Source organism: Sinocyclocheilus grahami, unplaced genomic scaffold (assembly GCF_001515645.1).
Source record: "Sinocyclocheilus grahami isolate Dianchi unplaced genomic scaffold, SAMN03320097.WGS_v1.1 scaffold377.1, whole genome shotgun sequence".
NCBI lineage: Eukaryota > Metazoa > Chordata > Actinopteri > Cypriniformes > Cyprinidae > Sinocyclocheilus > Sinocyclocheilus grahami.
The window spans coordinates 372,009-387,319 of NW_015505556.1; the positions used below are offsets into that span (position 1 = coordinate 372,009).

At 37.9% G+C, this 15,311-nt stretch overlaps 1 protein-coding gene across 3 annotated transcripts; it reads right to left on the reverse strand.

Annotated features, from left to right (window-relative positions):
- Positions 1 to 1,098: 1,098 nt before the first annotated feature.
- On the reverse strand, positions 1,099 to 12,966 carry psme3ip1 (proteasome activator subunit 3 interacting protein 1). 3 transcript variants are annotated; one of them, XM_016230799.1, is made up of 9 exons: positions 12,864 to 12,965; positions 11,868 to 11,933; positions 11,660 to 11,782; positions 11,440 to 11,538; positions 10,817 to 10,938; positions 4,517 to 4,653; positions 3,567 to 3,640; positions 1,792 to 1,929; positions 1,099 to 1,459 (listed from the first exon to the last, which is right to left on the reverse strand). In XM_016230799.1, the coding sequence occupies exons 3-9, from the start codon at positions 11,772 to 11,774 to the stop codon at positions 1,455 to 1,457; spliced, it is 690 nt and encodes a 229-aa protein (XP_016086285.1). In that variant the 5' UTR covers positions 11,775 to 11,782; positions 11,868 to 11,933; positions 12,864 to 12,965; the 3' UTR covers positions 1,099 to 1,454. The 3 variants fall into 3 exon arrangements, with proteins under 3 accessions (XP_016086285.1, XP_016086284.1, XP_016086283.1); XM_016230798.1 differs by having other exon boundaries at positions 1,099 to 1,929; positions 12,864 to 12,966; XM_016230797.1 differs by lacking the exons at positions 11,868 to 11,933; positions 12,864 to 12,965 and having other exon boundaries at positions 1,099 to 1,929; positions 11,660 to 11,795.
- Positions 12,967 to 15,311: the final 2,345 nt, after the last annotated feature.

Here is a 15,311-nt window from a genome sequence, read left to right on the forward strand (position 1 = left end):
CACAAACAAACTGATTTGGGAACTGAGGCTCTAGATCTGATTAGCGCTTTACTTGTGAAAATTGCTGCAGGTTGGTAGTGAGTCACAAACAACACCTTCAAATAACAAGTGATCAAGCAACGCTGTGCTTTTAGAACACTTTGCATTGAGCAGTTTGCTACATTTGATTTTGATTTGAAGTCATAAGAAAAACTGAAGGGCAAAAAATCCAAAGACCATAGGAACTTTCTTAAAGTCTTATGTTTGCGATTACATGTATGTCATTTCAAAGATGACAGATGTTTGTTGCTTTTTTGTCCACAACAAATATCTAAATTATATTTGTAAATCATGATACATTTACTTAAGAAGCTAAATGACAAGATATTAAGTAATGTTTTATATATATATTTTTTGCAGTATTAAAAGGGATGGTTCACCCCAAAAAATAAAAAAGTAATTCTTGCTCATCAGGCAAGACATCTGAGCTTCTGAGTTTGGCATGTACATATGTTTATAGTTGAATAAAAGCCTAAATTAAACCTTAAGTCTTATAAAGTGACCGTGCCTCTTTAGAAAACGGAATAAAACTGCTTGATATTTTCAATCTCTATAAACTGCTTGAAAATATTGGGTGGTTGGACTTTCAATGGATGTACAAAAAAAACAGAATTAAAAAAAATAATTTCATTATTGAGTCTTATGGCTTTAGAATGACATGAGAATGAATAAACAAAGAGATTTTTACACAATAGACAATTAAACACTATTAATGCTGATTAACATAATTTAAAAAAATGATTCATACATTAACAAATAAAACAATGCTAAATTTAAAAAAGAATTATGACTGAAATACACAAGAGATGCCTTCAAGGGTCAAAATCAACCTTCAGCCTCAAAAAAAAAAAACAGCCTTTCAAGAGGGGAGTAATTCTCTACAATTAACTACAAAATTATTCAGGTCTGGCTCCATTCTCATATGGAAATTTTTCACAATCCATAAATTTTTCCTCACTGAATATTCAGTTTCACTCAGAAACTCACATTACAGAACTAAAATGCGTTGTGAATGCAGTTTCATGTTAATAACCGATAAAAAGAAAGAAAAAGCACAAATTCATGAGGAACACCTTTATTTGCCATTCTGTCATCATGGTTATTTTCCAGCAAACGGTCACACATATGGACAGAGTTCATGAAAATCAGCATTCAGCAGCACTGCAGCATTTTGTCTTAACAAATAAACGTCAAACAAACAAAAACTCAATCAAGGCATTTAATCTTATTGAAACAAGCCCGTAATATCTGCTTTGTCCTGTGATGGTGTCTGAGATTTGGACTAAATGTTTCATGTCTTCTTGATCCACAGCTGTCAGTCAGTCAGTCAGTGTCCCCTTGGCCACTAGAGCTCTGCAGAAACCGCAAGGGTGGGTAGATGGGAAGGTGCGTCACCAGGTTAAGCTGCCAGGGGTTTAAACTGTATGGAACGCAATATGAGGAGGATGGGGGAAGTGTCATGTTTTGAGAGCACAAGACATCAACAACCACAATAAAAATTAACATTGCAGCCTTTAATAAACATCAAGCAAATAACCAAACAGACTTATCCAAAAGTGAAACACTTAAATAATGGATACCTAGAGCTAAATCGATTTAGACAATACACCGCTGAGAAGGCGAGGGGGCGGCACCCAAGCCTTGGGCAGCACAGGTGAGGGAGAGAGTGATAGTGAGTGAGTGTGATCTGTCAGTGTGTCTATCTGAAGAGCCTGTGGCGCTTTATGGGAGAGCCAATCTCGTCCACGCTACCTTCGCTGTCGCTGCTGGACTCGGAGTCGCTGCTGCCCGAGTAAGCGCCGAGCCCTGGCAGGATGCCCACGCATACAGCGGCGGAGGGCAGGTGGAGGACGCCCGTGCCGGGGGATTTGAGCTCCACCGCCTCCTGATCTGAGAACACAAAACAATACATGCACATAGAGCGCACGCAGTCTCTGGTGCATTTCACATCTAACGCGGCAGGTTAATATGGCAAGGCCAAGCAATTTCTCCTGATTTCTAACGGTATCTATTACACTACTTTTACATTTTCTCTGGTTAGGTATAGAAATATGCCAGGTTAAATGCAACAGAATTTTATTTGTCAGTTGTAAAAACAAGTGCACTTGTAATGAAAGTCTATAGGGAAACCATTGTACACTACTGTTCAAAAGTTTGGAAGTCAGTAAGATATTTTAGCATTTATGAAAGCAGTTTCTTATGCTCAATAAGGCTGTATTTATTTAATCAAACAATACAGTAAAACAATCTACATTTTAAAATTTCAAATATTTTAAATGGGTCCTATTATGCTCTTTTACAAAGTTTTGATTTTGTTTTGGGGGTGTACTAGAACAGGCTCTCATACTAGGTTGTTCAAAAACACTTTATTTTTCACATATTTTACATTATTACACCTTTCTCCCCAGTCTGGCATGAACGGCTCGAATAATTCCTGTATCAAATGAAGGCCCGCCTTCTGAAATACCAAATGTGCTGTGATTGGTTAGCTGGGCCAGTGTGTGTTGTGATTGGCAGCACTCGGCGCCTGGTCGGGAAATGTCACGCCCCTTACCACAGCCGCCTGCGAGCTTCAGTGTAAATATTGCGTCAAAATCAAATCAATTTGAGCGCGATTTAAACCCGGATGATTGTAACCACTCTAAGTTCATCTGCCTTGGGAAAGCTAGCGTGTCTCCGACATAGTGATAACACTCGTTGTCTTCTCTATTGCAGCTCAACCAGGTCTTGTCGGTATTTGTGATATCACAAATCCTGGAAAATATGCATTATAGTCCAAACGAGTCATTCGTTGTAGTGATTTCTGTTAAATAAAATATCTCCTTTTGAAGTGGACTTTGAGCTTTGTAACTTTGCAGATATTTTTTTACGCTCAAACAGCAACATTACAGACTAACTAAAGTTGAAAAAGTGAAAAAGCATAATAGGACCCCTTTAAATGTAATTTATTCCTGTGATGGCAAATTACTCCAGTCCTAAGTGTCACATGATATGATCCTTCAGAAATCATTGGTACTCAAACATTTCTTATTATAAGAATATATTTTAAAAGCATTTGTGCTGCTAAATGGTTTTGTATAAAATTATAATTTTTTTAAGGATTTGATTAAGTTTAAAAGAACAGCATTTATTTATCATTAATGTTGAGTTCTTTAATAATAAAAAAACTCAAAAGAATAAAGTAGAATTTTTTCATACAATTTAATGCATCCTCGCTGAATTAAAGTATTAATTTCTTAAAAATTACTGACCCCAAACTAGTGTAGTGTACATATAACATGGTGTTTATTTTTGATAGTCAAGTCATACATTTCTGCTATAAAAGACAGAATTGTGTCTTAACTTGTATTTAGTTATTAGACTCCTAAAACATTAAAAAGAAAATTGTTTCACAGTGGGATTTTTATGAACACTTCCCTACCTTTTTTTAACAACTATAATCTGATACATTTTAAAAGCAATTAAAACAGTACGACACATAATTACATTTATAATAATGATCCGAAAATCATTGCTACATTGCTCACCTGTCTGACTGCCATTGCCGGCGACAGACTCCTCTGCTTTCTGCTTTTTACTCCCCTCTGAGGACTGAGACGAGCTGTATAAAGACAAAAATGAATCACAAATAATTATACATGAAGATTATTATTATTATTATATACACTGAACAAAATTATAAACGCAACACTTTTGTTTTTGCCCCCATTTTTCATGAGCTGAACTCAAAGATCTAAGATTTTTTCTATGTACACAAAAGGCCTATTTCTCTCAAATTTTGTTCACAAATCTGTCTAAATCTGTGTTAGTGAGCACTTCTCCTTTGCTGAGATAATTCATCCACCTCACAGGTGTGGCATATCAAGATGCTGATTAGACAGCATGACTATTGCACAGGTGTGCCTTAGGCTGGCCACAATAAAAGGCCACTCTAAAATGTGCAGTTTTACTATATTGGGGGGTCCGGGGGGATCCGAAAACCAGTCAGTATCTGATGTGACCACCATTTGCCTCACGCAGTGCAACACATCTCCTTCACATAGAGTTGATCAGGTTGTTGATTGTGGCCTGTGGAATGTTGGTCCACTCCTCTTCAATGGCTATGCGAAGTTGCTGGATATTGGCAGGAACTGGAACGAGATAATCGTATAAGTGTATACGCTGTTGTATACGTCGATCTAGAGCATCCCAAACATGCTCAATGGGTGACATGTCCAGTGAGTATGCTGGCCATGCAAGAACTGGGATGTTTTCAGCTTCCAGGAATTGTGTACAGATCCTTGCAACATGGGGCCGTGCATTATCATGCTGCAACATGAGGTGATGGTCGTGGATGAATGGCACAACAATGGGCCTCAGGATCTTGTCACGGTATCTCTGTGCATTCAAAATGCCATCAATAAAATGCACCTGTGTTTAATAAATACAGTATACTCATTTAAATAAACACATTGTGGCAAGTTTGTCCTTTTTGCACCTGCGTCGTTTAACTGCCCCAGCCAGCAGGTGGGCCTGAGACAGGTAACTGGTCTTGTGCTCTGAGGGTTTGGGTCCTGCCTTTTTCTCTGTCTCCTTCTTCTGGTTCTCAGTGGTTGCCAGTTTCTGCAGAGCGCTGTGAGGTTAATCAGTTAAGGAGAAATCACTGACATACAATTAAACAGTGAGAAAACATCACAGCAACACATGACAACCGACTTTTTGCCACTGCTGTTGTGGTAAGCCACTTGACAAAGGCAGTTTTTACTTTTATACTGAATCTTTCTCTTAAACCTAAAATAACATATGGGAGGACATATTTGACCTCAACTTCAACAGAATGCAAACAGAACAAAACCCACAGACGGATGAGGAAGATCAGACAAAGCGGGCAATCGCTCCTAAAAGTCAAAGTCACCACAGAAATCAAACCTACTTCCTTTCACTTACAGATGGCCTAAAAAGGTGGCACACTTGCAGGTAAGACAATTTGGTGCCTCCACGAGAGGCAAATTCAATAGAATTAGGGCACATTACTCTATTATGCTGCAGAGCATGGCTCTCGACAGTGCATTTAGAAGCAGTTATCAAACCCTGAGAAAGGTTTCAGTTGCCACGACAACACATCCTCCAACCTTCTATCTACAGTCATACCTGATTGGCAGATGAGAAAGGCCACTGCTGATTATGTCAGCTGTTCCATGATGAAAAATCAATTTTATGATATGGATAAAAGCAGAGCGTTTGACTGATAGTTTAATGCAATAAAATCGTGCTCATGTGGCACAACCTGTTGACTTCATAGTTCATTGTATAAAATGTACACACAGATAGGTATATCCTTGTGGGGACTCAAAAGGTGTAATGGTTTCTATACTGTACAAACTGTATATATTTTTTTCATTCTGTGTGATCTATAAGCTTGTTTCCCCATGGGGAAACTATAAGGGTACTATACTTATATATAGTAATTGTTTTACTATATATACACACACTATTTTATATATATATATATATATATATATATATATATATATATATATATATATATATATATATATATATATATATATATATATATATATACACTATTTGTATGATATGTTAATGATGAAGCACTAATATAAGTAATAAATAAGGTAATATATTATTCTAATATGGTTATTATATTTTTTTTATTTGCATATATAACAGTTATCTGTATAAATTATAAAACACTATGACAAGGTAATGTTTAATTAATTACATTATATATATTTATTACATTTCATATTATCATCTCACACATGGATCGGCATTTTCCATGACTAAATTCTAAATCAAAATACATATCTGATATGACTTAATATATAATTAGCATCAAACAAACAATATAACTAATATTCTCAAGGATTAAAGATTAAATGGAAAAAAAATAAAAATGATTGATGATATGCACTAAGCATATAAACGACCATTGAATAAAAGAAGAAACAGCATGGCACGCTATTTCTTAGCGTTCGTTTGCGTAGTGATTCGTCGCTCTGTTGAGAATGTCTTGAGTCTTAACCAGGTACACTCTGTGTTGAAAGAACTTACTCCCGGACATGTTTTTGGAACCACATACCTCAAGTAAGCAAGGTTCCGGGTTAATCAACCGAAAGTTCAGGGTTTTAGCTGACTTAAGTTAACCGTGCTTTCTGGAATACACCCTAGATCTGTTTCCTACGTTGTTGTGATTTGATCTGAACGAAAACAGCGTATCTGTGTGATGCAGCTGACACAGAACAGCGCACGCTGTTTACATCCAGCGGATACTCTCCAAAATGGCGCTACAGGGTGACGTGGAGGAGACAAATTGTTGAATAAAGTCGTTATTTTTTTTCTTTTGCGCACAAAAAGTATTCTCGTAGCTTCGTAAAATTAGAGTTGAACCCCTGATGTCACATGGATTATTTTACAGATTTCCTTGCTGCGTTTCTGTACTTGGGAACATTTCAGTTGTATTGCTGTCTATGCAGGGTCAGACAGCTCTCAGATTCCATCAAAAAAAAATCTTAATTTGTGTTCCGAAGATGAACGAAGGTCTTACGGGTCTGAAACGACATGAGGGTGAGTAATTAATGACAGAATTGTAATTTTTGGGTGAACTAACCCTTTAAGTCCCCACAGGGATAGAAAAACAAGACCACACACACACAACAATACTGATACAAAACATGATTCAATTCATCTATGGATTCATAAGATTGATTCAAACAATCTTTTAGAACTATTCATTCCAAGAACGAGCTCAAAAGAGTAGTTTGTTCGGCAATCGTTTTATGTAGTGCTGTGTGATTGCGTGCACCCCGCGAGGACAACTCGTCAGAACGACGCGCCTTGCCATTATTTGGGGCTACATTGCATCAAATTGAACAAACTGCAAACTCACAATCACAACTCGGGTAAAGTATGTTTTCTTTGCGGGAAACAAGAATTGCTCTCCGTGGGAAACAAGAAACAACGGGCCTTTACACCACATTTCACTACTTTTTCAGCCTCTTGCGCATGAGCGCTGCGTTTTTAAGATGCCTTAAGTTAACTCAACTCTCTGGTATTGTCCATTTGGGAGTCACAGTTATGTTGTTTGCAGTCAAAACTGATCAGAAGCCATAATCGCAAAATAATTTTATTTTTACATTACATTATTGTCATTTAGCAGACCCTTTTATCCAAAGCGACTTACAAATGAGGACAATAGAAGCAATCAAAATCAACAAAAGAGCAATGATATACAAGTGCTATAAGTCTCAGTTAGCTTAATGCAGTACACGTAGCAATGGTTTTTTAAATAATATAATAAATAAAAATAAAACAGATAGAATAGAAAAAGAATAGAGCAGGCTAGTGTTACAGGTCTTTTTGCTTTTGTTAATTGTAGAAAAAAATTAAAGGAAAACAGATAGAATACAAAAAGATTAGAAAGCAAGTGTTAGATTTATTTTTTTTTTTTTAAGAAAACAAGCAGCAAATGAATAGCGTGCAAGTCTAAAAGGGACAAGTGTTTTTTTTTTTTAAAGAATAGAATTAGAATAGAGAGTGCTAGTGTTAGAGGGTCAAATAAAGATGGAAGAGATGTGTTTTTAGCCGATTCTTGACGATGGCTAAGGACTTGGCTGCTCGGATTGAGTAGGGCAGGTCATTCCACCAGGAGGGAACATTTAATTTAAAAGTCTGTAAAAGTGATTTTGTGCTTCTTTGGGATGGCACAATAAAGCGACATTCACTTGCAGAACGCAAGCGTCTAGAGGGCACATAAGTCTGAAGTAATGAATTTAGGTAAAAGTGCCGAGCCAGTTTTGTAGGCAAACATCAATGCCTTGAATTTTATGCGAGCAGCTATTGGTAGCCAGTGCAAATTGATAAACAGAGGTGTGACATGCATTCTTTTTGGCTCATTAAAAATTAATCTTGCTGCTGCGTTCTGGATTAATTATAAAGGTTTGATATAATTGGCTGGAAGACCTGCCAAGAGAGCATTGCAATAGTCCAGCACAGAACAAGAGCTTGAACAAGGAGTTGTGAAGCATGTTCTGAAAGAAAGGGTCTGATCTTCTTGATGTTGAATAAAGCAAATCTGCAGGACCGGACAGTTTTAGCAATGTGATCTTGAGAAAGTAAGCTGATCATCAATCATAACTCCAAGGTTTCTGGCTGTTTTTGAAGGAGTTCTGGTTGATGTGCTTGGATGGTGAAATTGTGATGAAACGATGGGTTTGCTGGAACCACAAGCAGTTCTGTCTTGGCAAGGTTGAGTTGAAGGTGATGGTCCTTCATCCAGTAAGAAATGTCTGTTAGACAAGCTGAGATGCGAGCAGCTATCGTCGGATCATAAGGATGGAATGAGAGGTAGAGTTGAGTGTCATCAGCATAGCAGTGGTATGAAAAGCCATGTTTCTGAATGACATAACCTAATGATGCCATCTAGACAGAGAAGAGAAGTGGTCCAAGAACTGAGCCCTGAGGCACCCCAGTAGTTAGATGTTGCGACTTGTACACCTCACCTCTCCAAGATACTTTGAAGGACCTATCTGATAGATAAGACTCAAACCACTGGAGTGCGGTTCCTGAGATACCCTTTGCCAATAGGGTTGACAGGAGGATCTGGTGGTTAACCGTGTCAAAAGCAGCGGGCAGATCCAGCAATATAAGTATTGAAGATTTGGAATCCGCTCCTGCCAGTCTTAGGGCTTCAACAACTGAGAGCAAGGCAGTCTTGGTTGAATGTCCACTTCTGAAACCAGACTTGATGCTGTCAAGGAGGTTGTTCTGTGTGAGAAAGGCAGAGACTTGGTTGAACACAGCTCGTTCAAGTGTTTTTGCAATGAAAGGAAGAAGGGAAACCAGTCTGTAGTTCTCTAAAAGAGATGGGTTAAGGGTGGGTTTCTTAAGTAGTGGGGTTATACGAGCCTGTCTAAATGTTGAGGGAAAAACACCAGTGTGAAGGGATATGTTAATGATGTGAGTGAGTGCAGGTACAACTACAGGAGAAATGGCTTGAAGGAGATGAGATGGAATAGGATCAAGCGGACAAGTAGTAGGATGATTAGAAAGGATGACTTCTGCCTCAGAGAGTGAAGAGAAGGATGTGAATGAGTGTATGTTTGCTGGTAAGATGTGCTTGACAGATTGTGGTGTGGAAAATTGTGCACTGATGTTTTTAATTTTATTAATGAAAAATGTGTCAAAGTCGTCAGCTATTAGAGTTGATGCAAGAGGGGAGGAGGAGGAGGAGCGAGGAAAATGTTTTAAAGAGCATGCGAGAGTTAGACGAATTGTTAATTTTGTTATGGTAGCATGTCCTTTTAGCAGTGGAGACATTAGCAGAAAAGGAAGAGAGGACTGACTGATACACATTAAGGTCAGTAGGATTTTTGGATTTACGCCACACCTTTTCAGCAGCCCTGAGTTTAGAACGATGTTCGCGGAGAACATCAGATAACCAAGCGGCAGAAGGGGTGGTACGGGCTGGTCTGGAAGACAAGGGGTAGACAGTGTCTAAACAAAATGTAAGAGTGGAGCAGAAAGTATCAGTAGCACTGTTAACATCAAAAGAAGCTAACAGTTTAGGGGAAGGAAGCAAAGATTTTTGTGAGATGAATATACTATATTTCATTTCAATAATGTTGTTTTCTTTAATATTTTGCATTTTGAGTGTATTTCATATTACTAATTAATATTCATATCTAAATTATGGGCTATATTCTGTATAAAATACAATAAAAATGTTTTATATAATTTTTCAATTAACAGTATTTAAGTTAAAAATAGAGCAAAAGTATTTAAAATCCATTGAACTGAGGCAGATTTTTTCCACCTTGTGGGGAAAAAAATAAAGAAAATCATCTGTAATACCATGGTGTAGCCATTAGATGCAGTGTATAGCCATATCTGCTTGTTAAGTCTGACGTCACGTGTCACCGCTTCCGTGTCCAAACGCCCTATCAGATACCACGAGAAAACAACAAAAGGTGCTAATATACACTCACAGTGTGATATAATACTACCAAAAAAAATTATAATCCTAACCTTTAACTCCATACCGAAATCCCAGATAGCCAGACATTGAAAATATAAATAAATAATTTGTGTTTGGGACGCTGTGAGCATGAAGACTGTAGTGTAGACTGTAAGTTTGAAAACGTTTAGCTTAAATGTTTAACATGAATAAACAGTGCTCCTAACCGGCTGCTGAGGTAGTATTCTCAAGTGAAGCAAGTTGAGGCTTGGACCCGGAAACAGCGCTTCTTACGTCACCACTTAACAACCGAATAGCCTATATTCAGTGCTGTGTATTCCTTAGTTACTGAACAGTGTTTTCAGGCATAATTGCTTAAGTTTTGTCACCCCTTCATTGCTGTGCACTTTTTTCTGCATTGTGCAACTTATTTACGTGAAAGGTTTTGCTTGACAAGGTATCATTAGTGTGCAAAAATACCTAGCAACAAAACTGCTTTAAACTGTACGCATTCAGACTGACTGTTTTGTAAACCTCTAAGCCATTCGCCAAGCCTGCATGAATTTCTGTCGAAGCAGTGCTGTATCGTCAGTGCGTCGGGTTCCTCTAGGGGCTGTCTTGTTTGAGAATATGTACACTAACAAGGTACAAGAATTCTACTTTACTCTTCACAAGCCATCACTGCATTTGACAGCTGAAGCTTCCACCACCAGCTTAACGAAGGTGAAAGTGGAGACAGACACAGGCGGAAAGCAAAACTCCCTGTCAATTTTAAGAACCATGACAGCAATATTGTGTACGCTTTAAGGTGCAAAAGGATATCCTGTATGCTTTTATCTCCTGAGCTTCCTCGTCCCGTCTGTGTTTCTCTATTAGAGACTGCTTCCGCGAGACCTCGTCAAGAAAGCTGGTCTCATCTTCATCCAGGCCTTTAACCATGTTCTCTGTGGAGGAACACAACAACGGAATTATAAAGACTCCATTAGTGGTTCAAGAACTGCTAACAGAACCAAGCATCATGAAAAAGATGCATGACCACCATGCTTGCAGATCAAGAGATGTGGCCCTTGGAATCAGCGGAAATAGGAGCAGCAATGGTCGCTAGGGAGACTGAGAGTGGGTTTGTCACCAGGGATACGGAGACGAAGCCGAGATGCTAAGATCATACCAGTCTCCCATCAGCACCCGCAAGAACAGACCTGCTCTTGATCTCCACCACTCCCATCTGTTCACACTCACAGACACCCACCAACATGCTCAAACACACACCAGCGCGCACGCACACTCATGTTTTCGCACAAAAAGTGACAGATAAACCCCAAAATGAGGTCACATTTAGACGAGAGAGGCAAGCCCCCTGAGACCGTGCGATGTATGTCATCTGAAAGAAGTTTTTGATAAAAATAAAGGGATGAATATGGGAGGAAAGCAACATGAGGGCTTACTGAATTTGAACTGCTCCTCATATTCTTCCTGTTTCTTGTCTTTCTGCTCTTGTAGCTTCTCGTACAGAGATCGGGGGTCGTACTTCTCCTCAGGGGCCTCTGTGGTGGAACGAGAATGAACACAATCAAAACTTGGCAAATGCATCAGGGGAGAACTAAGGTCTGCCATTAAGCCTGCTGTTAATTTGTCTGCTTGGTGCAGACAAAGTGAACGTCTCACCCTCTGGGTCATCTGGCTTGCGGACCTTCTCCCATTCCTCCTGCCTTTTTTTCCTTCTCTCGTCTAATTCAGACTCTGACACAAACTTCCGGCTGAGGTCTACACCATCTGCCATGGCAGAACCTACACAACACATGCATATTTTATATGTTGTTATGTGGCAATCATCACATATATACAAAAATATATTTAACCCATCAAAACTTACCTAAATGCTGTTTATTTAATCAGGATAAACACTTTAGGTAGATCATGAAGTCATCTGCAGTAGATTCTGTTCAGAGATAGAGAATAAAAATATGTGATAATTTAAAAAAAAAATGTTTTACCCATCATTCAAGCAGAACTAATGAAGGTGGACTCATAAAACTTTTTAAGATCAATGCCTTTTCAAAGAGAAATACACATGCATCTAACTAGTCATTTTAAATGTGAAGCACAATATTATTTAAGCTCCAAGTCCAAGAGATATATAATGGATCCAGAAGATAATTTAATTTTTGTCTGAGCAATGTTGACAGATTTGGCAAGAAAAGGTAAAAACTGCCCCCTAGTGCTGGATTTAAACAGTGAACGCAATAGATCCCAGATACAAAGTCACTTATTTTCTTGCCTAATAGCTATTTAAACGGCAAACTTATTGAAACAAACAAATATTTGAAAAGTGTTTATCCAGTATAATGCATTTCCTCCATATAAATGGTGCTAGAAACACTCTGAGATGGCTAAATATATTAATAAAAGAAAAATCAATCTGGCTCAAACCATAGTTTATCAACACATTCACTCAGTGTGGAATGTGGATGACAAAAAACATAAATCATGAAGTAGTATTGTGATAAACGTCAAAACAAGAACACATAATACGACACATATGATGTTATGTGCAATATGGTTGAGAAAGGTTAGAGACTCGGTACCGTTACATTATTTTGAATATATGCAAGAAACACTGCAATATTACTCTGCAATAGACAGCAACGCAGCTTCAGTGCCTGACATTGACCTGAAGTAGAGCGTGAGAGTCTCTGATCACACTCATTGGATCAGAAAGCAGTGTTATTTATACGGCGACTGGTTTAAAACACATTATGTAACCTTAAAGTCGGGTTGTTTTACATGTCAGACAAAGAAATGCTCGAAGTGAAAAAAGAGACGAGGAATAAATAATTCTTTCAAGAAGGAAATGCACTCAGATATTTACCTAGTCCGGTTTGTGTCCCTGTAAAAGGATCCCCTCAGCAACAAGCTGCTAAAGGCACGTAGTTCCTACGCACGAACTATTGGCTCGTGGAAAATGCCTACGGCTGCGTCCGAAAGCTCTAAAATGCTGCCTTCGGAGGACGCATTCCAAGGCAGGAAGGCATCAAAATCCGTGTATCATTCGATCATTCGTTTTTTGATTTTATATTGAAAGTAGAAAAATTAGAAAACGGCTCCTTTTTCGTTTTTTTCCAAAAAACGAAAAACGAGAATTCAGCTTAAATTTTCGTTTTTCGTTCATGGGTGGAAAAATGAATAAACAGCTTGAATATGTTGCGAAATTGCGATGGGTTAAATAAACTCAATATACAGACAGACTACAGTCAAGCGCAGACCAGTATTGAAGTGCACAGGAAATAAGCAGCAGTCATATTTAAAGCAGTTTAAATTAATATTGAGTACTGATTGATGTTCACTTGGATTTTTCCCCCATCGAGGGAACTTAATACTCTGTTGAGCTAAAAAATAAAGATGGCGTCTGAAAGTTGCGTTTGGTGGTTAGTTTGTGTGTAAATGTATATTTCTTAATAACTTTTTGCACTTTTGATGTTATTTCTAGAGAGAAATCAGTATTATAGTAATTAAATATTCGTTTAGTTATCACCAAAACTCGTTCTATTTTGTTGTAGATCATTAAACCGTTACACTGCCTCAGAAGCCTGTCTGAAATCAGTTTCATGAGGTGCCTTCGTGCAAAAACACGGCCTGCAAAGTCATTGCCTCATAAGGCAGCGAGGCAGCAAGTCAGCTGCCTAAGTTTTCGGATGCAGCCGTGGTTTTCATGGGAGTTATTTTTTAAATAATCGAATGCACATTTAAATTAGTTGTTAATTTTATGTAATTTCAATGTTCTGTCAGTCAATGATAGTCATTCAATCTTTAGTTATTTAGTCTTTCCAGTTAAGTAATATGGTAAAGAATAGCAAATGGATATGTGCTTGCATATTTTTGGTGTATTCGCTTGTATGAATAAGTTATTAGAGTTACAACATATCGGAAATGCCTTGATTTTTATAGCTAAAACAAAAGCGGGCTAGACACTTGGCACATGCACATATACACAAACAAAACAAAAGCAAAAACTGTATGACAAAGATACGTATTATACAATTTGCAATTTGTTTACACAATGCCCTCTCTTGAGGATAATTTGTTTTGTTTTACTGGTTGCTGGGAGGGGGCCCAGCATCATGTGCAGGAGAGAAATATGCAACGACACACAACAAATCGTTCTTTTCGAATCATATCTTTTTTAAAGGGGTCATCGGATGCTCATTTTGCACAAGTTGATATGATTCTTTAGTGTCTTAATTAAAAGTCTATAACATACTTTGGTTAAAATTTCTCAATGTTAGTGTAAAAAACACCTTTTTAAACCTGTCAAAATCAGCTCTGTTTTTATCAAGGCATTATACTCCATGTTGCTTTAAATGTTAATGAGCTCTGCTGGCCCCGCCCCTCTCTTCCAAGCTGCTCTCAGAGAGACTGTTTACTTTAGCCGCATTCATCGTGAAACTTGCTAATTAGCGCATTATTAGGAAAGGTGATTTGCAAAGAATAATAAAAAAAACCTTATACACACTTCTTCTGTAGATGAGGCTGGATCACGAATGATTCCAGCGAACATACATGCATTCTGCTAAACGAATGTTTCTACATTACGAATAAGAGTTCTGTTAACAGGTGTAACTGTGCCAAAGTAATGGTAGAAATGTTCTAAAATTAGGCTATACAAATCATGCCGTTAAGTAACGTCATGTATTCAGAAACAGTTAAATATATACAGAAACAATGAACAAATGAAAGCAATGGTTACATGATGTGATCATGTTGATTACAATGCAAGGAAAATGTAGCAGTTTTGTATGATTATTCAGAGTCAGCTTCATCTGAAGTCCACTCAAGGGTTGGCGTCATCTCTTCAGAGGTGTTGGGTCATCTGAAGTCTTCGTAAGAGGCTGGATATAGTCAGCAGGAGCAATCTATAGATTACACCAACAAAATGTGATGCAATCATACTAGGGAACTGTCACTTTTTCACAAAGACACAAAGAGCAGGGAAAGACTTGCCAAAACCAGTGAAGAGACTCATTGTGAGGGTGATGTCTCTTTACAGGGAGTCAGTCTTCAGGTGGTTCTTGTTCTGAAAGCAAGATAGAGAAGGAGAAAAACACAGGAGAAATGGTTAAGTGATGCTCCATCACATTGCAGTCCTGTGGCATCTGCTCCTTCAACACAGTACTTCTTTAGTAGCTAAGACGTGTAAGTATAAAATACAGTAATAATGTACAGGTTTACTGTAATAACTTCTATAATATAGTAGTGGTATATAATCCATTTTTGGACATTTAGCCTAGCATGATTCTGAAATGAAAACTGCTCACCTACA

Excerpts from the sequence above, each read along its gene's own strand:
- psme3ip1 (XM_016230797.1), bottom strand. The coding sequence starts at position 11,795 with ATGTGTTGTGTAGGTTCTGCCATGGCAGATGGTGTAGACCTCAGCCGG. Across the intron at positions 10,939-11,439 it reads TGAGGAGCAGTTCAAATTCA|AGAACATGGTTAAAGGCCTG; the intron begins GTAAGCCCTCAT and ends GTTCCTCCACAG. Across the intron at positions 4,654-10,816 it reads AGGAGATAAAAGCATACAGG|AGCGCTCTGCAGAAACTGGC; the intron begins ATATCCTTTTGC and ends GATTAACCTCAC.